The 27,705-nt window shown below is 42.1% G+C and overlaps 1 protein-coding gene across 1 annotated transcript; it reads right to left on the bottom strand.

Moving 5' to 3' along the window:
• Window positions 1-295: 295 nt before the first annotated feature.
• Window positions 296-27,705, bottom strand: LOC112071550 (heparan-sulfate 6-O-sulfotransferase 3-B-like). The gene is made up of 2 exons (XM_070439436.1): window positions 27,578-27,705; window positions 296-1,168 (listed from the first exon to the last, which is right to left on the bottom strand). The coding sequence occupies exons 1-2, from the start codon at window positions 27,703-27,705 to the stop codon at window positions 433-435; spliced, it is 864 nt and encodes a 287-aa protein (XP_070295537.1). The 3' UTR covers window positions 296-432.

A 27,705-nucleotide genomic window follows, 5' to 3' on the forward strand; every position in this document is an offset into this window, starting at 1 on the left:
ACACACACACCACACACACACACACACACACAACACACACACACACACCCACACACACACACCACACACACACACACACACACAACACACACACACCACACACAACCATAATAATTTATTAGCTCATACAAATTACTTAAAACGCAAGGACTAGTTTCCCCCGCAACTAGAGGCTGCGTATTTTTGGTCAAAAAAGCACTTTTCAATAGAGATGATTAATTTAGCAGGCTTTTTTAAGTCCAAGCGCAGGCCTAATTTGGATGTGGCCCTTAGTAAAGAGAGAGGGAGAGAAAGAGAGAGAGAGGGAGAGAGAGAGAGAGAGAGAGAAAGAGAGAGGGAGAGAGAGAGAAAAAGAGAGAGGGAGAGAGAGAGTACCATATGAGACTGACTGTTCTGTGACCTATCTCTGGGTGTGTGGTCAGGAGTGGGACCTCACCAGCGAGCCACCTGGCTGGTGTAGTCTTCGGTGGTGGTGGCCAGCTCGTCTCCCCCCCCTTCCCTGCCCACCTGTCGTTTGGGGAGAGAGTCCCTGCTCTGCTCCCTCTGCTCCCGCAGCCAACGGCGCTCCTCGCGCCTCTTCAAGCGCTCCTCCTGGTGCTGGCGCTGGCGGGTGTATTGGAAGCGCTGGAGGAACAGGTCCTTGGCGTACTCGTACAGCTGCACATCCAGGTAGTTTAGCTCCTCGATGCGGCGACGCACAGCCTCGCTCAGGTCCACGTTGGCGGCGCGCGTGCTGTTGATCTGCGTGAAGGCGGCGATGAAGCGCAGGCTGAACGTCCGCTCAAACAGGTACTGCGTCTTGCGCTGGAACTCGGTCAGGCCGTAGAAGGCCATGTTCTTCAGGTTGTTCATGGCGCTGCCCAGCAGGATGTGGTTGCGCTCACTCTCGTTCATTGATAACAGGTTGTAGCAGCCCACCAGGCTGAGGTCGGCCAGCATGCGCACCTGCCGGTTGTTGGCCAGGTTGGACGGGCAGTCCATGAACTCGGTCAGGGTGACGCCCAACCAGTCGTCCCCGCTGTAGCAGGTGGGCAGTTCGTCCTGCGTGGGCGAGCGCCCGTCACACATGTGCAGGGAGGTCTTCCAGGTGGCTCCACGCTGCACGTGCTTCCATTCACTCAGGTAGCGGGAGACGGGGTCACGCAGCATGGTTATGTAGTAGAAGTTCCTGCAGACAAAATAAACAGTCAGAGAGCTGTGAACACATAAACATCACACAGGCCCACGCAGCATTGTACTGACAGGTGGTGACTTTTGTGTCTGTGTAGTACACTTAAAGGTTGGATGCTAATTACCAAACTGAAACTTGAGAGAGGCTCAGAGAGGTCTGTTTCCCTACTGTCCTTGTCCATGTATGTTCTTTATGGTGTCAATATAGTGAATATCAACAAAGTCATGTTTTAGAAGTCATCTGAGGTATGTCTTCATACTTTGATAATATTACAGTACTGATGAGCATGTCAAGTCATCAGAAATAGCCTGAAGCACAAACCTAGTTGGCCAAGTATGTATTTAAAACATATCAGATCCATCCTGATTTATTTGAATGAGGAGGAGGTATTTGTGACAGAAGTATTTTGCAGTCCTAATCAAGTGCTCTACCCATCAGTTAACGACCAAACTGAGCTACACGTTTTATAGGAGAAATTCCAGTAGCACTTTGGTGGAGAGGAGAGCTGTTAAATTAAAGATGATTTTTTTTAGACACATCACTGCCTCTCCTGCAGAGAGGGACTACCTCCTCAGACCATGTTAGCCTAGGTACAGCCACGGAACATGGGAGATGTCACGTGTGCTCCCTCTCTGGCCTCTAGGTCACCAGGCTGCTCGTTATGGCGCACACCTGTCACCATCGTTATGCGCCCCTGCGCATCATAGACTCACCTGGACTCTATCACTTCCCTGATTACCTGCCCTATATACTCCCTTTGGTTCCTTCCCCAGGCATCATTGTTTCGGTTCCAGTGTTAAGTCTGTGCGTTGGTCGTGTTTCTTGGTTTGTTTTTTGGTGTGTTTTTTAAATTTTTTAAACACTCACTCCCTGAACTTGCGTCCTGGCTCTCAGCGCACATTGCTACAGAAGAAAAATGTAGAATCTTTAAATTCAACAGATTCCTGTAGTGCCAACTTAAAGGATATTCATAGGAGAAGAACAGTGTAAAGGCTACGGTAAAATCGGAGAATGTGCTGGAAAATCGAGACCAGTAAGCAACGTAGAACAAAGTGAAAACACTGTCTAAAAGCTATGGAGAACAAACCCTGAAACTTCCTCTAAAAATATGTAGTTAGTGGGAATGATAGACAGTAGAGTTGCACAATACTGGCCAGCTCCTAATGGACAAACACATATAAGAGGATTCATAATGTTTTCCACACTGTACTTTGCAAAGAGAGCTGTCCATTTATACAAATTACCACAAGGCTTTTTGACAACTTCAAAGGAAAAACATCAGACTCCCAAACACACCAAAAATCTGAAATGGCACGAAGTACATGAGGAAGGGTTAGGGGTGGAGAATGTATCATTTTTTWAAACTCCGGAAACAGCATTTTCTAGCAATCTAGAGCCATAACCATTATGCTTAATTCTATGTAAAAAAAGGTTTATTTTTCTGCATATCTAAGCGTACCTCTTCAGCTGTGTATCCTCCTGAACAGTGGTAAATATATATTGTTTTAAGAAACTAAATATGCTTCTCTGCTTTTGCTAAAATGTGGGTCAAAGATCAAAAGGAATGTGAGTCTTATACAGAACATTTAGTAAATGCTTGCTTTTCTAAAGTCTACCAAGATAGTTAGACAAGCTAGCTACTTGAAATTGATTGATAGCCTGAAATGGCTTCTTGGTAGGTGTTAAGAGTTTGGGAACCTATCTGGGCTAGCTAAAGCCAACATCATAACATTTCTAGGTGGCTATTAGTATTACAGAGAAACAAAATAAACCAAATATTTTTTATATTTATTTTTATAAACAGGACAAATCTGACGGGGTATGTGCCCCTGTGTCCTGTCCGGGCATGACAACACTGCTCCCAAACTCCAGGAATGTTAGTCAAGGCAGAGGTGACCTCCTCTAAGTGCAAATTAATATTACATTGCCGCATTCGGATGTGACCCAGGAGAACAGACTGGCTGGATAAAGTGGGATGTGACCCAGGAGAACAGACTGGCTGGATAAAGTGGGATGTGACCCAGGAGAACAGACTGGCTGGATAAAGTGGGATGTGACCCAGGAGAACAGACTGGCTGGATAAAGTGGGATGTGACCCAGGAGAACAGACTGGCTGGATAAAGTGGGATGTGACCCAGGAGAACAGACTGGCAGGATAAAGTGGGATGTGACCCAGGAGAACAGACTGGCTGAATAAATTGGGATGTGACCCAAGAGAACCGACTGGCTGGATAAAGTGGGATGTGACCCAGGAGAACAGACTGGCTGGATAAAGTGGGATGTGACCCAGGAGAACAGACTGGCTGGATAAAGTGGGATTGTGACCCAGGAGAACAGACTGGCTGGATAAAGTGGGATGTGACCCAGGAGAACAGACTGGCAGGATAAAGTGGGATGTGACCCAGGAGAACAGACTGGCTGGATAAAGTGGTATGTGACCCAGGAGAACAGACTGGCTGGATAAAGTGGGATGTGACCCAGGGACTTCACACTGACTCCAAAGCTGCTCAGCTTTTCAGTACACATAAACACACACACAGGTAAACAGATACATTCACACGGAGCAGCGCACACACTGACACACACACTCATCCGCAGATTTAACCAATGCGGATTCAAAACCACTCTCTAGTCTTCTGTATTCTATCCCTGTTCCTTGTATTCTGCTCTAACAACTACACATTGTACTTCAGTACTGTTAAATTAAGCCCTCTTTCAGGTCTCCTGTCGTAACTGTTAAATTATCCCTATTTCTGGCCCCCTGTCAATACGGTTAAATTAGCCCTATTTCTGGGCCCTTCAATGACTGTTAAATTAGGCCTATTTCTGGCCCCTGTCAGTACTGTTAATATTACCTATTTCTGGCCCCCTGTCAATACGGTTAAATTAGCCCTATTTCTGGCCCCCTGTCAATACTGTTAAATTAGCCCTATTTCTGGCCCCCTGTCAATACGGTTAAATTAGCCCTATTTCTGGCCCCCTGTCAGTACTGTTAAATCAGCCCTATTTCTGGCCCCGTCAGTAGTGTTAAATTAGCCCTATTTCTGCCCCCGTCAGTACTGTTAAATCAGCCCTATTTCTACCCCCCTGTCAGTACTGTTAAATCAGCCCTATTTCTGGCCCCCTGTCAGTACTGTAAATCAGCCCCTGCTCTGGAAAAATAAGAGTGCTGAGATTACAATACTGTCATGACCATAGTCATAGTCTGCAAGGATACACCACACAGTAACATTGTATTTCTACAATCTAGATAACTTCACTTGAAGACTACACACTGTCCTGCCAAATGGACTCGTTACTCACTAGCAACAGTCATGGCAACAATATCCACTGAATATAAGCCAAATATAACATTTTTTTTCCCGGTCTCTTTCTCGGCAACACATGGCATGTTCACATTAGTAAGATATTATTATTATTAAATTACACTAAACACGTAGTCTTGAAAAGGTGCGTTTGTTCGTTATGCATCAGGATTACTCCGATTTTCACTAAATCAACTATTGTGGGGAAAAGGTTTCTGAAAGTACTGTATACTCTTACACTCCAATAACTCCCCTGTGATGTGCCATGGCATCAGTATGCATGGGTGCAGAGAGCACCCTCTCTCTCTCCCACCACGTGGTGAGATGGCACTGTGTGTCAGGCAGTAAGCTGTGATTAGAGCCCCACTGGCAGCAGCTGCACCCTGGCTCTCCTCTTCATACTGGAGGTGGCTGTTCAGCCCCCGACGCAGCAGACAGACACACATATCCTCATTAGCCTGTCTCAGGGACATAAACACATGAAGCAAGTGTTGCCTGAGCACGCCGACACGCTCAAAGGTCATCCGTGTGCACCATCAGTGTCGCGGAACATCAGCATCAAAGCGTCTACATCGCCGCCTCAGAGAGAAGAGCCCCTGCATACCATAGATGATCTTCAGACAGGGGAGGTGAGTCGGCCCAGCGAGCTATCTCCCTTCCGCCCTTCTCCCTTCCTCCGTCCTAATCACTTCGTATAGCCATCGTCTGCAATCACACGTTGAATTGGCACTTGCTATCTTGAATCTTCAGATGGAATAATTTGGAGTTTGTTAATATGTTGACGTAATGTCACCAGGAGGCAGAGAGACATCTCTCTGACGTTCCAACCAAGTGTTTAAGTTGGAGGGCTGTTGAACCCCAGTTAATCATGGATCAATAATGGATGTGAAGCATATTGCATCTCAGTCAGCTCCGGGATGTTCATCTGAAAGGCAGCAGCACGAGTCACTGGAGCGAAGACTAACAGGTCATTATCATGGATGAAGCGTAGAAGAACATATGGATCCAAATAAGGCTGAGAGGGAGCGATGCTGCTCAGATTAAATGAACGTTTCAACTTTTGTTTGAACTATACACTATTTTAAGTTTTTTTAATTTAACCTTTATTTAACTAGACAAGTCAGTTAAGAACAAATTCTTATTTACAATGATGGCCTACCAAAAGGCAAAAGGCCTCCTGCAGGGACATGGGCTGGGAGTAAAAATATAAATATAGAACAAAACTCACATCACGACAAGAGAGACAACACTACATAAAGAAAGACCTAAGACAGCAACATAGCAAGGCAGCAACACATGACAACACAACACAGCACGGTAGCAACACAACATGACAACAACATGGTAGCAGCACAAAACATGGTACAAACATTATTGGGCACACACAACAGCACAAAGGGCAAGAAGGTAGAGACAACAATACATCACACAAAACAGCCACAACTGTCAGTAAGCGTGTCCGTGATTGAGTCTTTGAATGAAGAGATGGAGATAAAACTGACCAGTTTGAGTGTTTGTTGCAGCTCGTCCCAGTCGCTAGCTGCTGCGAACTGAAAAGACGAGCGGCCCAGGGATGTGTGTGCATTGGGGACCTTTAACAGAATGTGACTGGCAGAACGGGTGTTGTATGTGGAGGATGAGGGCTGCAGTAGGTATCTCAGATATGGAGGAGTGAGGCCTAAGGTTTTAGAAATAAGCAGTGGCGTTTGCGAAGGGTATACAGAGATGACCAGTTTACAGAGGAGTATAGAGTGCAGTGATGTGTCCTATAAGGAGCATTGGTGGTAAATCTGATGGCCGAATGGTAAAGAACTTCTAGCCACTTGAGAGCACCCTTACCTGTTGATTTATAAATGATGTTTCCATATTCTAGCATGGGTAGGATGGTCATCTGAATCAGGGTTAGTTTGGCAGCTGGGGTGAAAGAGGAGCGATTACGATAGAGGGAACCAAGTCTAGATTTAACTTTAGCCTGCAGCTTTGATATGTGCTGAGAGAAGGACAGTGTACCATCTAGCCATACTCCCAAGTGCTGGTACGAGGTGACTACCTCAAGCTCTAAACCCTCAGAGGTAGTAATCACACCTGTGGGGAGAGGGGCATTCTTCTTACCGGTCAAATCGGTGTCCAAAAATACAGATTTCCGATTGTTATGAAAACTTGAAATCGGCCCTAATTAAATCGGCCATTCCGATTAATCAGTCGACTTGTAATGTGTACCATTGTGATTCTGTAAGTAAGCAAGTCAAGCCTTGTCCAGAAAGTGACGCACCGGCGCCGACTGATCTCGTGTCAAGGAGATCTCCTGAGTGTTGTTTTATAAGAAATTACCTCATGTCTTTCCCTTGAGGTTCTCACCCAATCTGTTCACTTGTTTTACTGCACCATGTACGGTTTACAACCACTTAAGAAAAGCTTTGATCACTTTGTTTGCTAGCCCACTGCAGTCTGCTGGAAATAGACAGGGAGCGTGAAGTGTGTGCTGAATCTAACTCCATGTTGTGTGGCTGATTAGACTTGCTCGACATCCTTTTCTGTGCCGCATCATGTAATATAAATGAATATGCAACGAACTCCAGTGGCCTGCGCTCGAGGCCATTTCAGACAAGCGCTGCGTTTCATCTTGGACCTGGCGAAGCCTCAAACCTACTGCTCCCTCTCTCTGTATGAAGCGTGTTGCTCAGACTCTGCTTTTCAGAATCCTCAGAAGTTCACAGTCTGCCCAGCAGGATTACAAGGGTCAAACAGCTCTCTGTGCTGATACCTTTCGTTCAAAGGCAGTCTCCGCTCATGAAAGAGATATATCAGAGAGAAATATACACGACAAAATAAAGCTTAAACTCAACTGAGCTTTAAGGTCTAATGCAGCCAATTTTTTAGCACAATATAAAATAATTTCTGGGTCACAATTAAGTACATTACTGTGATTGTTTCAATAAAAATAATTAACTGGTGATGTCACCAGGCAGGCCAAAACCATCCCACCAAAACAGGTTCAAATTTCAGGTGGTCTTTTCAAACAGCTCTTATCCTAAAAGGGCATTATCATAATTTTCACTATTTCACAATAATATTCCAACCTCATAGTGTGGAAATATATATAAAACACATGAAAATCTGGTTTTAATATGCATTTCAAGTCATGCTTTAGGGACAGACAATTATTGTGAGTGCCTGTGTAAACTTGACTTATTTTGCAAGTCAATCAATCAATCAAAAGTATTTATATAGCCCTTTTTACATCAGCCGATGTCACAAAGTGCTGTTCAGAAACCCAGCCTAAAACCCCAAATAGCAAACAATGCAGATGTAAAAACTCCCTAGAAAGGCCAGAACCGAGGAAGAAACCTAGAGGGGAACCAGGTGCCATTGTTCTTCCGTCCTGCCAAGAATAGTCTTAATGAGCTTGATTTTACTCAAACCAATCAGTGACATTATCCACAGAGCAAACACTGTGTTACAGGTAGTGGTGATGATTTCCATTCCAAGTCCTTTGATGTCAAATATCCACGAAGACTGTCCAACCACAAGGGTTTTACCTAAGGAGAGGTTCTTCCTGTAGATGTATACCTCACTTGACTCCTGGCCTTTCCTCCGCTCTCCACTCTGCTTCTCCTCCATGTCCATGGCCTACAGACATCAGCACTCTCCACTCTGCTTCTCCTACATGTCCATGTCCTACAGACATCAGCACTCTCCACTCTGCTTTTCTCCTTCCATGTTCCTACAATCATCACCACTCTCCACCTCTGCTTCTCCTCCATGTCCTACAACATCAGCACTCTCACTCTGCTTCTCCTACATGTCCAGGGCCTACAGACATCACCACTCTCACTCTGCTTCTCCTCCATGTCCATGTCCTACAGACATCAGCGAACCACTCTCCAGCTCTGCTTCTCCTACCATGTTCCAGGGCCTACAGACATCACCACTCTCCACTCTGCTTCTCCTCCATGTCCATGTCCTACAGACATCAGCACTCTCCACTCTGCTTCTCCTCCTCCCTCAGGATTCCCAACCTTTCCTCTAAAGGTTGTCGGATTAATCACGCTTCTGATTCCAGTCGTCTATCTCTCCCACTTTCACTCTACTACCTCTCTCTCATATATATATACACACACACACACACCCACACACCCAGTTGAAGTCCGAAGTTTACATACACCTTAGCCAAATAAATTTAAACTCAGTTTTTACAATTCCTGACATTTAATCCTAGTAAAAATTCCCTGTCTTAGGTCAGTTAGGATCACCACTTTATTTTAAGAATGTGAAATGTCAGAATAATAGTAGAGAGGATGACTTATTTCAGCTTTTATTTATTTCATCACATTCCCATATATATATATATATATATATATATATATATATATATATATATATGAACAACTGTGAAGCTTTCTTGTTGAATCTGGTTGTTTAAAAAGATACAATTGCTCTATGCACTGTTGACTACAGAGGAGGCTGCTGAGGGGAGGACGGCTCACAATAAAGGCTGGAACAGAGCAAATGGAATGGCATTGTATTTTATCCCATTCCACTTATTCCACTCCAGCCAACACCACCAGCCCGTCCTCTCCAATTAAGGTGCCACCAACCTCATGGGATTTACTAAAAAATAATAACCAAAATTCCAGCAGACAGTTTGATTTCATCGGGACAAACACATTTAGTCTGCTATATGCCTGCCTTGCCCGAGATCGCAGTATCCAAGGAGAAATCAATTCCTAATAAAGAACTGTGCTGACTGTTTTAGACGGTGTATTAGTTCTATCATACTGCCAGTAGAGGGACGATTAATTACTCTATGTTTCATTATTCATATTAGCAAGTTGTATTGAAACTCCACAGACACACACTACTTTGTGTGTCATATACAGTGGGGTCCGGAATTATTGGATCCTCTGATAAAGATGAGCAAACAATACTGTTTACAAATACTGATCTATATTGTATGCTAGAAAGATATTTAAGTAATACATTTTTTTTTTTTTAAGATAGAGGTAAAATATCATTGGATCCCCTGTTTTCAATGCTCCATCACCCTCACCCTGCAAGGATAACAACACTGAACCTTTTTCTAAAATGTTTTATAAGATTGGAGAACACATTGGGAGGGATCTTAGACCATTCCTCCATACAGAATCCTTCCAGATCCTTGATATCCCTCTAATTCAAACCACAGGTTTTCAATGGGGTTCAAGTCTGGAAAATGTTAGATTTTGTGGTCAATTAACCATTTCTTTGTGGATTTTGATGTGTGCTTGGAGTTGTTGTCTTGCTGGAAGATCCACTTGCGGCCAAATTTCAGCCTTCTGGCAGAGACAACCAGGTTTTTAGCTAAAATGTCCAGGTACTTGGCCATATATCACATACCCTCGTGCCTTATTGCTTAAATATCCTAGTTGTAGTTTGAAAAGAGCAGAGTTGGCGAGACTTGCGCTGTCTCTTGAGCTATTTTTATAGGCTACCTTTTAGGAGTGGGATGATTTTCAGACGAGAAATATGGGTGATCATTATTAATTTCTAGGCAATGTAGTAAACTATAGCCTAATCATATTCAGGAAATACATTTCCTTGGAAAGAAATGCCCATTCATAGGCTATAGCTTACTCTGTTTAATTAAGACCACATGAGTACCTGATCTTGCAGGTATGGCTACTGAACTGGAAGCAGCATGAATGATGACATCGACACTTGCTACGTTTTGCAGAGTCCTATAGGATATAGCCTACCTTTTAGGAGGACGATTTGCAGGCAGAGACAAATAAATGGATAATCCATACTTATTGAGAATGAAAAGGCGCAACGCTGTCTCACCAGAGTAACCTAACCTGTGTTCACCATAGTAACCTAACCTATGTGTTCACCATAGTAGCCTAACCCATGTGTTCACCATAGTAGCCTAACCTGTGTTCACCATTGTAGCCTAACCTGTGTTCACCATAGTAACTTAGAAGCTATGGTCACCTCTGAGAAGGCACAGTGATGCCGAAACGTGTTAAATACCCATTAAATTGCTGGAGTTTATATATGGAGTGTGCGACTTTCTTTATTTTGATAGTTTATAGTTTATTCACCATAGTAGCCTAACATATGTCTTCACAATAGTAACCTAACATATGTCTTCACAAAGTAACCTAACCCATGTGTTCACCATAGTAACCTAACCTATGTGTTCACCATAGTAACCTAACCCATGTGTTCACCATAGTAACCTAACCCATGTGTTCACCATAGTAACCTAACCCATGTGTTCACCATAGTAACCTAACCTAGTGTTCACCATAGTAACCTAACCTATGTGTTCACCATAGTAGCCTAACCTATGTGTTCACCATAGTAACCTAACCTATGTGTTCACCATAGTAACCTAACCTATGTGTTCACCATAGTAACCTAACCTATGTGTTCACCATAGTAACCTAACCATGTGTCACATAGTAACCTAACCCATGTGTTCACCATAGTAACCTAACCTATGTGTTCACCATAAGTAACCTAACTTATGTGTTCACCATAGTAACCTAACCTATGTGTTCACCATAGTAACCTAACCCATGTGTTCACCAATAAACCTAACCGATATGTGTTCACCATAGTAACCTAACCCATGTGTTCACCATAGTAACCTAACCTATGTGTTTCACCATAGTAACCTAACCATGTGTTCACCATAGTAACCTAACCCATGTGTTCACCATAGTAACCTAACCTATGTGTTCACCATAGTAACCTAACCATGTGTTCACCAATAATCCTAACCCATGATGTTCACCATAGTAACCTAACCTATGTGTTTCACCATAGTAACCTAACCCATGTGTTCACCATAGTAACCTAACCTATGTGTTCACCATAGTAACCTAACCTATGTGTTCACCATAGTAACCTAACCTATGTGTTCACCATAGTAACTAACCCATGTGTTCACCATAGTAACCTAACCTATGTGTTTCACCATAGAACTAACCTATTGTTCACCTAGTAACCTAACCTATGTGTTCACCATAGTAACCTAACCCACATGTGTTCACCATAGTAACCTAACCTATGTGTTCACCATAGTAACCTAACCTATGTGTTCACCATAGTAACCTAACCTATGTGTTCACCATAGTAACCTAACCTAATGTGTTCACCATAGTAACCTAACCTATGTGTTCACCATAGTACCTAACCTATTGACTTTCATCATAGTAAACCTAACCCATGTGTTCATCATAGTAACCTAACCCATGTGTTCATCATAGTAACTAACCATGTGTTCATCATAGTAACCTAACCCATGTGTTCATCATAGATAACCTAACCTGTGTCACCATATACTAACCTATGTGTTCACCATAGTAACCTACCTATGTGTTCACCATAGTAACCTAACCTATGTGTTCACCATAGTAACCTAACCCTATGTGTTCATCATAGTAACCTAACCTATGTGTTCACTATAGTAACCTAACCTATGTGTTCATCATAGTAACCTAACCTATGTGTTCACCATAGTAACCTAACCCATGTGTTCACCATAGAAACCTACCTATTGTTCATCATAGTAACCTAACCCATGTGTTCATCTATAGTAACCTAAACCTATGTGTTCACCATAGTAACCTAACCCATGTGTTCACCATGTAACCTACCCATGTGTTCACCATAGTAACCTAACCCATGTGTTCACCATAGTAACCTACCCATGTGTTCACCATAGTAACCTAACCTATGTTCAAGTACTCTAACCTAGTGTTCACCATAGTAACCTAACCTATGTGGTCACCATTAGTAACCTAACCCATGTGTCACTAGTACCTAACCTATGTGTCCCATAGTAACCTAACCTATGTGTTCACCATAGTAACCTAACCCATGTTGTCACATAGTAACCTAACATAGTCTTCAAATAGTAGCCTAACCTATGTGTTCACCATAGTAACCTAACCCATGTTTCACCATAGTAACCTAACCCATGTGTTCACCATAGTAACCTAACCCATGTGTTCACCATAGTAACCTAACCTATGTGTTCACCATAGTAGCCTAACTATGTGTTCACCTAGTAACCTAACCTATGTGTTCACCATAGTAACCTAACCTATGTGTTCACCATAGTAAACCTAACCTATGTGTTCACCATAGTAACCTAACCCATGTGTTCACCATAGAACCTAACCTATGTGTTCACCATAGTAACCTAACCTATGTGTTCACCATAGTAACCTAACCTATGTGTTCACCATAGTAACCTAACCTATGTGTTCACCATAGTAACCTAACCCATGTGTGTTCACCATAGTAACCTAACCTATGTGTTCACCATAGTAACCTAACCTATGTGTTCACCAGTAGTAACCTACCTATGTGTTCACCATAGCAACCTAACCCATGTGTTCACCATAAGTAACCTAACCCATGTGTTCACCATAGTAACCTAACCCATGTGTTCACCAAGTACCTAACCCATGTGTTCACCATAGTAAACCTAACCATGTGTTCACCAGATAACCTAACCTATGTGTTCACCATAGTAACCTAACCTATGTTTTCACCATAGTAACCTAACCTATGTGTTCACCATAGTAGCCTAACCTGTGTGTTCACCATTGTAGCCTAACCTGGTTCACACTAGTACCTACTATGTTTACCATAGTAATTAAGCTATGGTCACCTGAGGAAGGCACAGTGATGCCAAACGTTGGAAATACCATAAATTGCTGGGAGTTTATATATGGAGTGTGCGACTTTCTTTATTTTGATAGTTATAGTTATTCACCATAGTAGCCTAACATATGTGTTCACCATAGTAACCTAACATCATGTCTTCACCAATAGTAACCTAACCCATGTGTTCACCATAGTAACTAACCTATGTACCTAGTAACCTAACCTATGGTCACCATGAAAGCCTAACCCATGTGTTCACCATAGTAACCTAACCCATGTGTTCACCATAGTAACCTAACCCATGTGTTCACCATAGTAACCTAACCTATGTGTGTTCACCATAGTAACCTAACCCATGTGTTTCACCATAGTAACCTAACCTATGTGTTCACCATAGAACCTACCCATGTGTTCACCATAGTAACCTAACCCATGTGTTCATCATAGTAACCTAACCTATGTGTTCACCATAGTAACCTACCTATGTGTTCACCATAGTAACCTAACCTATGTGTTCACCTATAACCTAACGTGTTCACCATAGTAACCTAACCTATGTGTTCACCATAGTAACCTAACCATGTGTGTTCACCAGATAACCTAACCTATGTGTTCACCATAGTAACCTAACCCATGTGTTCACCATAGTAACCTAACCCATGTGTTCACACATATAAACCTAACCTATGTGTTCACCATAGTAACCTAAACTATGTGTTCACCATAGTAAACCTAACCTATGTGTTCACCATAGTAACAACCCATGTGTTCACCATAGTAACCTAAACCTATGTTTCACCATAGTAACCTAACTATGTGTTCACCATAGTAACCTAACCTATGTGTTCACCATAGTAACTAACCCATGTGTTCACCATAGTAACCTAACCTATGTGTTCACCATAAACCTAACCATGTGGTTCACATAGTAAACCTAACCTATGTGTTCACCATAGTAACCTAACCTATGTGTTCACCATAGTAACCTAACCCATGTGTTCACCATGTAACCTAACCTATGTGTTCACCATAGTAACCTAACCCATGTGTTCACCATAGTAACCTAACCTATGTGTTCACCTAAGTAACCTAACCATGTTTACCATAGTAACCTAACCTAGGTGTTCACCATAGTAACCTACACCATGTGTGTTCACCATAGTAACATAACCCATGTGTTCACCATAGTAACCTAACCTATGTGTTCACCATAGTAACCTAACCTATGTGTTCACCATAGTAACCTAACCCCATGTGTTCACCATAGTAACCTAACCTATGTGTTCACCATAGTAACCTAACCTATGTGTTCACCATAGTTAACCTAACCCATGTGTTCACCATAGTAACCTAACCCATGTGTTCACCATAGTAACCTAACCCATGTGTTCACGCATAGTAACCTAACCTATGTGTTCACCATAGTAACCTAACCTATGTGTTCACCATAGTAACCTAACCTATGTGTTCACCATAGTAACCTAACCTATGGTCACCATAGTAACCTAACCTATGTGCGGGTCGTGCCTTTTCCTTTTCAGTCATGATTACATGTTTTGATTGCACTTCGACTCACGTTGGTTGAACGTCCTCTACTTCTCTTCATTATCAATATTTATTTACAGACACTGTAAACTACAGTTTAATCATATTTCAGTTAACTGTGATTCTCTGCCCATGTAGGCAGCCTACTCCAATTCAATGAGATCACACATACTAGGCACAAATGAAGTCGCACACCAAACTAGGAGAGGTAGGCTACTGAAGTTGAAGCAGTGAATTCTGAGTGTGTGAATAATGCAAAAATAATGTGTTTTTAATAAAATAGGTATACAAACCAGAAAGACAACAGTTCCCAAATAATCGGCGGGTCAACAAAACTATTTTTATCCCAAAGTCGTCTGACTGACCGCCCGCTCCCGCCTGCAGCATGAAAAATGTCGACCACACCACACCGCAATGATCTCTGTAGGGACACGGCAGGTTTGGCAGAAATCCCGCGGGAATGCAGCCATCAAGGCTTAAAAATCCTTCTTTAACCTGTCTCCTCCCCTTCATCTACACTGATTGAAGTGGATACAACAAGTGACATCAATAAGGGATCATAGCTTTTATCTGGATTCACATGATCAGTTAATGTCATGGAAAGAGCAGGTCTTCTTAACGTTTTGTACCCTCAGTGTATATTTCCACATTATAAGGTTGGAATAATATTGTGAAAATTATGATAATGCCCTTTTAGTGAAAGAATGAAAATACCGTCTGAAGTTTCAGACTGTTTTGGTGGGATGGAGTTTGGCCTGTCTAGTGACTTCACCAGGCGATAAATGAGTCAATAGACATATAAGAAAAAATAGTTCCAAACCCCTCTGCCAATAACAGCTAGTTTTCAGTTTTCCCCTCCCCAGTCATAGCAAAATTCTTACTATAGCAATTGCTCTTTGCTAATAAGCTATTTTGGTTCCTTTAAGACCATTTTAATTGAAAACTATCAAAGTTAGGTACTTAATCGTTATCCAGTCATGATAAAAAAAAAGCTGTATTGGACCTTTAACAAGGGCCCCATGACCAGTGAAAGCAAAATAGCCCCATAACATCAACCACCATATTTTACAGTAGGGATGAGGCATGTTCTGCATATGCATTTTTTCTTTTGAAAGGCCAAACCCACCTTAGCCAGTCAACAGCAGGACATTATAGGGATAGATAGGGGTGTTCCGCTGGTGCAGCCCTGGGTTAAACTACTGCTTCGCCCAGCCTCAAGAGAACTCATCATCCTCAGCCTGCAAACACAACTGCATTCCAATCACACTGTGCTCATTTTTACATTTTTACATTTGAATCATTTAGCAGACACTCTTATCCAGAGCAACTTACAGTAGTGAGTGCATACTTTTTTTTTTGTCCTTGGTCCCCCGTGGGAATCAAACCCACAACTCTGGCATTGCAAGTGCCATGCTCTATCAACTGAGCCACATCAACATAGACCTCTGTACACACTCAACTGCTTGTTATATTCTATACGTAGAACAAGCCGGGCAATGAATATAGTAGGAGCATCAGATGGCAGATTCTATTGAGGGCAAATAATGTCCTCTTGTTTCCACCGTCGTCTTCGCGTCATTAACGCAGAAGAGGACTCCTGTGGGAGAAATCTGCTTCTCAGCAGGAGTGAGAAAAGCTTCCTCGTCAGTGTAGCTGCATGGAGTCACACTGGCTTATGGTCTCAGCTAGAGAGTGAAAGAAAGATACAAGTGGTGCCCTGCTTGAAGCACCTCCTTGGGGATTTGCCTGGCCTGATGCCAATTCATAATCTCAGTACTACTGTACCCAGTAGCCCTGTAGCCCAGTAACCTAGGGTAGTTCACTATTTTTATTTACTTCACCTTTATTTATCCAGGTAGGCCAGTTGAGAACAAGTTCTCATTTACAACTGCGACCTGGCATAAAAACTATAAGAACTGCCTCCTGCAGCGTTTCAGGCTATAGTTCCCACCTCAAATAAATCCTCTGCTGTTCAACTAACAAGGGATATGATCATATTTTGCGTTTCTGTTGACCATGATCTTAATACCAGTGTACATAATAAAGTTCCTACACCATTTGATCACTACAGGAGATACCAGGGGAATTATTACATTCCATCCTACACAGCACAAAAGGCAGACCTGAATTTGTTTAGGTAACATTTTCATCTGAATCAATGACAACACATCCTTATATTTTCAACAGCTATAGTATGTACAGCAGTCAGGATTACAGACATGTTCCTTCTGATCTTTCACTGTCACATAGTAGAATACAAACCGGTGGCATTATCACTTCCCCTCCCAAAGAGAGCACACACACACACACACACACACACACACACACACACACACACACACACACACACACACACACACACACACACACACACACACTAAGAAGAGCACTGAACTGCAGCCAGAGCAAACAATGCAACTGCGTCACTGGGTTTGGAGAAAATTTTAATTTCCACTCTCCTGAAAAAGTAATATATAACCTTGACAGAGATGGGTTCTACACCAGGAGCAGCAATCTTTTATCATTCTCTCAGTTTCAGCCTGCGGTATTGCCAACGGTGAATGTTGTCAGAGTTTGCTATTTCTCTTGTTTAAGTCAAGCATGCTGGCAAATAGCACGACAACAGTATCACCATATAGACCTCTGCATTACAAACATTTTACTGTGTGTGGGCAGACTATAATTTAAATTGTATTACTAGTGGTTAAACTACATGTCATTTTTCTATCCCTGTTTTTTACAAATGTATATCAGTGTATTTGCATTTACTTAGGCCAATCCATTGACGAAAAGACATGACAACATTAGCACAACATTTTTAAATTTTATTTGTAAATTTATTTAACTAGGCAAGTCAGTTAAGAACAAGTTCTTATTTACAATAACAGCCTACCGGGGAACAGTGGGTTAACTGCCTTGTTCAGGGGCAGAACAACAGATTTTTACCTTGTCAGCCAGGGGATTCGATCCAGAAACCTTTCGGTTACTGGCCAAACGCTCTAACCACTAGGCTACCTGCCACCCTAAAGCTTCCCTAAGGTACAATCAAGAAGCAGAAACTATCCCCCTGTACTTTTAATCTGGCATTATTACAGTATAAGTACCAAATGTTCCTCTCCTGGTTATTGAAGACATTAGACAGAACTGGAACAGTAGAATATGTCGGGAAGGAATGGGATGTGTGGGATAACGAGTGGGTTTTTTGTCACTGGTAATTTGGACGAATCACGATTTCGCAGGTGTTAGCATCTTTAGAATTTTGGAAGGGGAGGGGACACTCGGCCTGTAACTTGCAAAGAGAGAGGGTGGAGCTCCTAGTTTTGGTTCCACTCCTCGTTCTAGCATCTTTTCATCTCTTCTCTTAACACGTATGAACCCAGAACTTAGTCGAGCAGCTGACCAATTACGTGAGACTCTAGTTCTGGGTTAACTGAGATAGGAGACATGGTCTACTAATTAGAGTTTACAGCCGCCAGGCAGCATCTCATTAATTTCAAACTTGTCTTTTCTTCACTTGAAACATTAATTTCCTGACAATCATCATTTCACAACACGTCACTTATCCGAAATATATATATATATACGGATTAGATGCAAAACATTTTCTTCAATCACAGTATATTCAATAGCGTTATAAGCAGCGCTATTTAGCAAATTTGGTTGATTTTCTTGGTCTCAAACTAGTGAGCTTAACATTCTTCATCAAGAATATGGGCAAAATGTAATTATTGACAATGAAAAAGGTGGGACTGTTGTTCCCTTGGCATATAATTGTTACTTTTACTATCAATATTGCATTAAACCTAGTTCTCCAGATTGCATTTTGGCAACAAAAATTACAATTCAAATTTGGATTGCGACTGATACAACCTGGTTCCATTTGGATCCCAGAGGGAAAACCAGTTGAGAACCACTGGTCTAGATGAGTTTGTCATAAGAACCCTTTTCGACCAATACAAGAGGTCTAACCTGTATACACAATGTGTGCCTCTTAGAATGTAGTTAGTGAATGGAAAGAGACTTAGAACATATTGTATCTATATGGTCTAGAGGATGTAGGGCGTATCACAGCCATACGTATGGCTCTGGGGGTATAGTGAAGAATCATGTCTCATCATTCCTCAGAACTAACAGAACCATTCAAACTGATCCATGTTGCTACTGTATGATACAAGCAAAGTGAGACCCAGCTGTCTCCAGTCCTTATGTCCTTAATAAATGACGTGAATCCTTGTTTTCTACTACTCTGGAAAAGAAATAACCCCAGATATTCTTTCTCCCGTACTGACTGTGCAGCAGATTCAAACCTTGATAAAAACAAAGACTCATCAAATCAACACAGACAACTATCCTGTGGAACAGATGCTTCACCGAAGAGGTTTAAAAGGAACTACACAGTGTTTATTCAGTATGCTACCATGTCTGACAGAGGATACTACCATTGACACAGTTTGTATTTCATTTCAGATTTCGATTAACAGTAGGCCTATAACTTTGAGAGGCCTCCTATTTGTCAATAGTCATGTGACTCTTTCTGCATAAAATGTCCAATCTTTTGCAGATGTCTTTCACATAGTCGTCAGTGAGTATCCTAATGCTATAGCCTATGGCCCATAAAGCGGCAGGGGAGATTTAGCAGTCTGCTTGACATTCATAAACCATTAGTCTGCAAAGTTTTCATTTGGGGGGAAAATCACATGCGTATGAAGGCAATTTAGGTCCTCCATTAAATATACATAAATACCCCTTGAACCTAATGTTATCTTACAACTAAAAGGCAAAGCCTTCAGAGTTTTTCAGATTCAATCTTAAAATCATTACATTTATAAAACTGGAAGTGCTATTATCAACTCAGCAGCGTTGCCTTATCATTTCAATTGAGAAGGAAATGACCGAATGTAGGAGCGTGCAATCATCCAATTATTTGACTATCAAGTTCTGAGACAGCCAGATGGATGCTGAATTAAATCTCATATACTGTTATTTCTACAGTTCCTCCACTGTATTTACACTGCTTACAAGAGCATGGTCTTCATTGACTCATTGTGGTTTTTCCACCACGCCCACAGGAAGTGACCCTAGTGAGCATGGGATTTAACACAGCAGAGTGGCATAGTGTGGTTCTCTAGCTAATCCACCACAACCCCCCCCAGTTTCACCCTACATCTTAAACATCACAAACATGGCCAATAAAGCTATTGCTACAGGGATCCCATCTTAACATTACGGAGACGTGAGATGCTAGGATCCCATCTTAACATTACGGAAGACGCTAGATCCCATCTTAACATTACGGAGACGTGAGATGCTAGGATCCCATCTTAACATTACGGAGACGCTAGGATCCCATCTTAACATTACGGAGACGTGAGATGCTAGGATCCCATCTTAACATTACGGAGACGTGAGACGCTAGGATCCCATCTTAACATTACGGAGACGCTAGATCCCATCTTAACATTACAGAGACGTGAGATGCTAGGATCCCATCTTAACATTACAGAGACGTGAGATGCTAGGATCCCATCTTAACATTACGGAGAACGCTAGATCCCATCTTAACATTACGGAGACGCTAGGATCCCATCTTAACATTACGGAGACGCGAGAGCTAAGATCCCATCTTAACATTACGGAGACGCGAGATGCTAGGATCCCATCTTAAACATTAGGAAGACGCGAGATGCTAGGATCCCATCTTAACATTACGGAGACGTGAGATGCTAGGATCCCATCTTAACATTACGGAGACGTGAGATGCTAGGATCCCATCTTAACATTACGGAGACGTGAGATGCTAGGATCCCATCTTAACATTACGGAGACGTGAGATGCTAGGACCCATCTTAACATTACGGAGACGTGAGATGCTAGGATCCCATCTTAACATTACGGAGACGTGAGACGCTAGGATCCCATCTTAACATTACGGAGACGTGAGATGCTAGGATCCCATCTTAACATTACGGAGACGTGAGATGCTAGGATCCCATCTTAGCAATACAGAGAAATTGCTGATCGAGCTACACTGTGTGTGTTCCTTCAGTGGATACTGGGCTTCTACAGTCATTCATGTAATGACGAAACAAAGAATGAATACAGAGGTTTGGCCACACCACATCTGTGGCCAGATATTAGACCTCAATACTGCCTGCCGATTCAGTGGTGAGGACACAGAGGGCTTCTTGTATTACAGTTCCAGTGCGACCTAAGTCTCAAAAACCTTACCGCCGGTGTTATAAATGTCACTTTGTATGACTGCTGATATTAAGTCATTACTAAGACAACCATCTCTGATCTAGACGGTCTACGAAACAGCACAAAACAGTCGGTACCCATCAGGCTCTGCATTCACAAACACATGATGGAGATACTCTACTGTAGATATGCAGACAGCACAGTTAGTCGTATTGTGATCTACAGTATCTGCTTAAAGAAACTAAACAATGTTTGTTATTAGATTAAGGCATTAACCAACATAAAGACTGAACAGTAAAATATAGATCTAGATTCAGATGAATGGAAGAAAAAAACGACTTCACATTTTCCTGAAATGTCCTTGGTGCTCTGTGCATCTCAGATGCCCTTTGGTGTTTGGGAGTGAGGAGGCGACTCATTGGTGCATGTCTCTCTGCACTACCCTTCCTCCTCTCTCCTTCAGACCAGATGAACACGGGACTGGAGACATACATTATTTGTAACCGATATCACTCCCTAATGGTGTTTGTGCTCCCCCTGGCAGCCCATAATGGAGCGTCTTCTGAGTTTATCTGCGTCTTGTTCAGCTTTCTGATGGTGACGGAATGGGGACAGTGTGTCACCTGGGAAGAGAGGAGGAGAAGAACGACAGGGCCTTTCATTTACGAGACTTGACATGGTTCGCAAACTGAAAGTGCTTCTACTGCCAGATATCAACAAGGAGAAAAACTGCTGAGAAAGACAGACTCCATCCTCTTCCATACTGGTGGGAATTTCAGTGTGCAGCAGATGTTATCTCTATAGAACTCAACTACTGTAAATACATTAGAAAAAACTAGACACATTGAAAGTAAAAGGGTTCAATGCCAGGTATTAGGGCATTGATTATGGTATGGAATCAAAAGGGAGAGAGAGAAAATATGACATCCCTCAATTATTACCTGTCATAAAATCATGGCAATTACAAGTGTCTATTTGACTTTTTCGGGACTGTAAAAATATTATGTCCATTGACTAAGGATTTTCCAAAGCAGTTCCACAGGCAGACAGGCAGACAGGCGGACAGACGGACAGACAGACAGACAGACAGACAGACAGACAGACAGACAGACAGACAGACAGACAGACAGACAGACAGACAGACAGACAGACAGACAGACAGACAGGTTCTACATAAGGGAGATGCAGTTACAGTGAGCATCAAGGAACAGTCTGCCTGCTCTGAGACATGAGAATCCACTTATTGGATGGTGACAACAGTAAGCAAAGACATTTACTGTCTGAACACAGTGAGTGTCTAGTGACAGAGACACGATTTCAAAGGGCAGTCGTAGGTGGTTGTTCTCTACAAGAGAATAAGATTTTTTGTTGTTGTTGAAAACATTTTCAATTTTGTAATGGAAGAGAATTTGACCTAAAAGCACAATAGTACAGATTACATAAAATCATGTTATGTCAATAGGTTCCTACATGTTAAACATCTTTCTAACTAACATAGGCTGTTGAGTAGAGGAGAAAACATGCTTTTAGAGTTTAGTTCCAACGTTGTTAATGCTGAAAACACAGTTTACTTCCAGGAGAATCAACTGAGGAGGCAGTTTAGGGAATAGCCTTTCTATTAATCTCCAGTCGAATCTGAATGACTGTCTATCTGTAATGAGATCTAACGTCTCATTTAACTTCTTATGGCTGCAGGCGCAGTATTGAGTAGCTTGGATGAAAGGTGCACAGAGGTGCCCAGAGTAAATGGCCTGCACCTCAGTCATATTTGCTAATATATGCATATTATTATTAGTATTGGATAGAAACAACTCTGAAGTTTCTAAAACTGTTTTAATTATGTCTGTGAGTATAACATAACTCATATGGCAAGCAAAAACCTGAGAAGTTCCACTTCCTGTTTGCTTCCACTAGATGTCAGCAGTCAATAGAACTTTGTCTGATGACTCTACTGTGAAGGGGGGCCGAAGGAGACAAGAATGAGTAACCACTGCCATGAGGTGACCATGCTTTGACCACGCACGTTCACGTGAGAGGCAGCTCCGTTCCATCGCTCATCTGAAGTCAATGTAATTCTCCGGTTGGAACGTTATTCAAGATGTATGGTAACAACATTCTAAAGATTGATTCAATACATCGTTTGACATGTTTCTACTGACTGTTACGGAACTTTTGGACGTTTCGTCACGTTTTAGTGAACGCGCTTTGTGACTTTGGAATTGTAACCAAACGCGCTAACCAAAGTAGCAAATTAAACATAAATAACGGACATTATCGAACAAATCAAGCATTTATTGTGGACCTGGGATTCCTGGGAGTGCATTGTGATGAAGATCATCAAAGGTAAGGGAATATTTATCATGTCATTTCTGGTTTCTGTTGACTCCAACATGGCGGCTAATTTGACTCTTGTTCTGAGCTCCGTCTCAGATTATTGCATGGTTTGCTTTTTCCGGAAAGTTAAAAAAAAATCTGACACAGCGGTTGCATTAAGGAGAGGTATATCTATAATTCCATGTGTATAACTTGTATTATCATCTACATTTATGGTGAGTATTTCTGTTGAAACGATGTGGCTATGCACTATCACTGGATGTTTTTGGAACTAGTGAATGTAACGCGCCAATGTAAACTCAGTTTTTTAAATATAAATATGAACTTTATAAAACAAAACATGCATGTATTGTGTAACATGAAGTCCTATGAGTGTCATCTGATGAAGATCATCAAAGGTTAGTGATTAATTTTAGCTATATTTCTGCTTTTTGTGACTGCTATCTTTCGCTGGAAAAATAGCTGTGCTTATTGTGGTTTGGTGTGACCTAACATAATCGTTTGTAGTGCTTTCGCTGAAAAGCATATTTGAAATCGGACACTTTGGTGGGATTAACAACAAGATTACCTTTAAAATGGTATAAGAAACATGTATGTCTGAGGAATTTTAATTATGAGATTTCTGTTGTTTTGAATTTGGCGCCCTGCACTTTCACTGGCTGTTGTCATATCATCCCGTTACCGGGATTGCAGCCATAAGAAGTTTAATTAAGCACACGGACAGCAGCGTCTCCTCGACCCCCTGTTTGTTTACCAGCACAGACCAAGGCTATACTGTAAGTGGGAGCTCGGAGATACTAGGTGCAACAGGGAATTTTCCTTATCTTTAAAACGACTTTCTAGTATTATAGAAATAAATGCAAGGGTATCATTATTCATGTAGCTCACAGGTAGAGAATTGATATTCTCTGAAACATGTAAATACAATTATGTGTATTGTAAATTATACAGAGTAAAACAAAGTTTTGCGGTGAAACACACTGTGAATAGTCAGTCGACTGTGAGAGGAACTCTTAGTTCTACTCCCAGTCATTCTGATTCATCTCCTGTAATTTGAGGCCAATTAAATATTCTAATTTGACAGTCAATTACCATGAAAAACCTCCTGTCTAATTATGTCCTGAGCCTGATTTATAACTAACACTCTTTCTTTCTTTCTTTCTTTCTTTCTTTCTTTCTTTCTTTCTTTCTTTCTTTCTTTCTTTCTTTCTTTCTTTCTTTCTTTCTTTTCTCTCTTTCACATGATTTCTCATCTCTCTCTCTTTATCCAAGAGGCTAGGGAAGAAGGAGGAGGAGACTTGATAGACTTTCCTTCACACACGTCATACAATCTCTGAATAAATAATAACGCCAGAAGAGATGTATGTACACTAGGTGGACGGCGGTTCAACATGGCACCCATCACTTTACATCACAGTGATAGTCATGTGACTTTGGGAGACGTATAATCCTCCTAACCGCCCTGTGAACAAACCTCCACACCCACAGATCATATCCCTTCCCATCATCATCATCAACATCATATTCCTTCCACCATAATTTAACGTACCATGATTTAGGTGTATGATGTATTCATGAGAAAGTGGTAGTAGCTGGATTCGGTATTACTCAGTAAATCCTTCTTTAATGTGACGGCAAAGAATGATTAATAACGGATATAATAATAAGCAGATCCTAGTCACAATTTTTTTTATTTTAAACTTTTACCCCTTTTTCTCCCCAATTTCGTGGTATCCAATTGGTAGTTACAGTCTTGTCTCATCGCTGCAACTCCCGTACGGACTCGGGAGAGGCGAAGGACGTGAGCCATGCGTCCCCCGAAACACAATCCAACCAAGCTGCACTGCTTCTTGACACAATGGCTGTGGTCCAAACACTTAAAAGACACACCCTCGTCCACTTACCCTCGCCTTATGCCCTTGGGGGAATCCCCGTCGCCATCTTGGCGGGTGGTCCAAATGATTAGCCAAGCAAGGGAAGTTTGCAACGTAAGCCCCTCAGCCCTCGTTTTTAGTGGGCTTTGCGAGTGTATAATAATGTAAACTTCGGGCCTGAAACTCCCCATAATTCAATTCGCGAGATTGTACATCCGCCAAGAAAAGTCTGTGAAAACTTAAAAACAACATCAATGGAGAAGTCAACATACAAGTGTAAGTAAAAATTAATGCAAATAAGTTAGACATTTTGCTACTATGTAAAAAGTAAATATGTTTTTGTTTGGTTATCTTTTGGAAATTGTAGAAATAAAACATTTTCCTTCTTCAGAAGTTCCAGCTAGGCATCATACAGTAGGCGCATATTAATAATTATATATTTAATATATGTAGACATGCACTCATAATTGACTGTAGCGCATATAATGCACACACAAGTCACCGGTGGCTGAAAACACAATCATTGCGGGATGAACGAGTGATGAATTTCCAAGGGTGGTCCATTTAAAAATCATTCCTTCCTCCCTCACTCCTTGCCCTGTAAGTGTATACTCGTCAGACATCATAACACATCATCAGAAGTGTCCACTTACCTTGAGGGCTGAGGGGATAGGGTGTGTATTTTAAGTGTTTGGACCACAGCCAATGCCTGCTTAACCCAGAAGCTAGCCACACCAATGTGTCAGAGGAAACACCATACACCTGGCCACTGTGTCAGCATGCATGCCCCCGGCCCGCCACAGGAGTTGCTAGAGTGCAATGGGACAAGGACATTCCTGGCCAAACCCTCCCCTAACCCGGACGACACTTGGCCAATAGTGCGCCGCCCCATGGGTTTCCCAGTCGTGGCCGGCTGCAACAGACCCTGGACTCGAACCAGGATCTTTAGTAGCACAGCCAACAATTCCGATACAGTGCCTTAGACCACTGCTCCACTCAGGAAGCCCTAGTCACACTATTTATAAAGGAATTATTTTTTATGAGACATTCCTCCACTAAAGGTGGTTAAATAAAGCACCTCTGTCACAAAATATCCATTCCCAGATACACTTTAGGATTGGTATGTCAAGGTGGTAACTCGCTCACTTTTCAGACTGAGAGAATCTGACATGCATCAAGTAAGAATCTCAATCCAACCAAGGAAAATATCCCTCTGACACAAATAATTAGTCACACAACGTTATTCTACTAGTCTCGCAAGGCCAACACTCAACACAGCATTATGAAAATAACGCTGGCCTGGAGCTCAAGGCTACTGTTGTGCTATCTAATACTTGAGGGGACACTCTTCCTTCAATTTTAATTTAAATTTAAATTTCACCTTTATTTAACCAGGTAGGCTAGTTGAGAACAAGTTCTCATTTACAACTGCGACTTGGCCAAGATAAAGCAACGCCGTGCGACACAAACAACAACACAGAGATACACATGGAATAAACAAACATACAGTCAATAATACAATAGAGAATGTCTATATACAGTGTGTGCAAATGAGGTAGGATAAGGGGGGTGAGGCAATAAATAGGCCATAGTGGCATACATTATTACAGTATGGCAAATTAAACACTGGGGTGATAGATGTGCAGAAGATGAGTGTGCAAGTAGCGATACTGGGGTGCAAAGGAGCAAAATAAATAAAATAAATAACAATATGGTGATGAGGTAGTTGGATGGGCTATTTACAGATTGGCTATGTACAGGTGCAGTGATCTGTGAGCTGCTCTGACAGCTGGTGCTTAAAGCTAGTGAGGGAGATATGAGTCTCCAGCTTCAGTGATTTTTGCAGTTTGTTCCAGTGTCATCAAATGTCATCTGTCCAGCACACTCCCTGCAGACTCCTGCCCAAAAAAGGCAAAATGGCTAGTGTATATAACTGCCCCGAAAGAGGGCATCATTGTCTAATGCCCCGCCTCACCCAGACTGGCCTACTGAGGCCCCCTTCCACCTTGACCATACATGATGCCCCAGCATACAACATCTTCACACAAGCCAAAAACTCAAACACAGACATCATGTTAAACAGATACTCATGGTCCACTCTATAAAAAGCCTTCTCTTGGTCTAGAGATACCAGTCCAAAGTTCACATTAGAAAATCTCGACAAGTCCAACAAGTTGTCTGTGATTGAGCGTCCCGGTACACAATATGTCTGGTTCTTATGTACTATTGGGTCTACATGGGACTTTAGTCTGTTAGCGAGGACCTTAGCAAATATCTGAAGTCCGCACAGAGCAATGCCATAGGCCTCCAGTTCTTAAGTTCACACAAGTCCCTTTTTTTAGGTAAGAGAGTCGGCAACTCTCTTACCCCGACGCACTCACACAACACGCAAAAGAAGTCCAGTCCAATAATTCCCCAGAATGTTTTATAAAACTCCACTGTGAGTCCATCGACTCCCGGTGAACAGCCAGGGGACGACCCCGGTGCACATCCAGGGGACCACCAGCTGTGCCGGGGGCACAGCCAGGGACGATCCCCGGTGCACAGCCAGGGGACATCCCCTCCTGTACTCCTTGTWCACCCACGACTGCATGGCCAGGCATGACTCCAACACCAT

The sequence above is a fragment of the Salvelinus sp. IW2-2015 genome, unplaced genomic scaffold, assembly GCF_002910315.2.
Source record: "Salvelinus sp. IW2-2015 unplaced genomic scaffold, ASM291031v2 Un_scaffold1637, whole genome shotgun sequence".
Taxonomy (NCBI): domain Eukaryota; kingdom Metazoa; phylum Chordata; class Actinopteri; order Salmoniformes; family Salmonidae; genus Salvelinus; species Salvelinus sp. IW2-2015.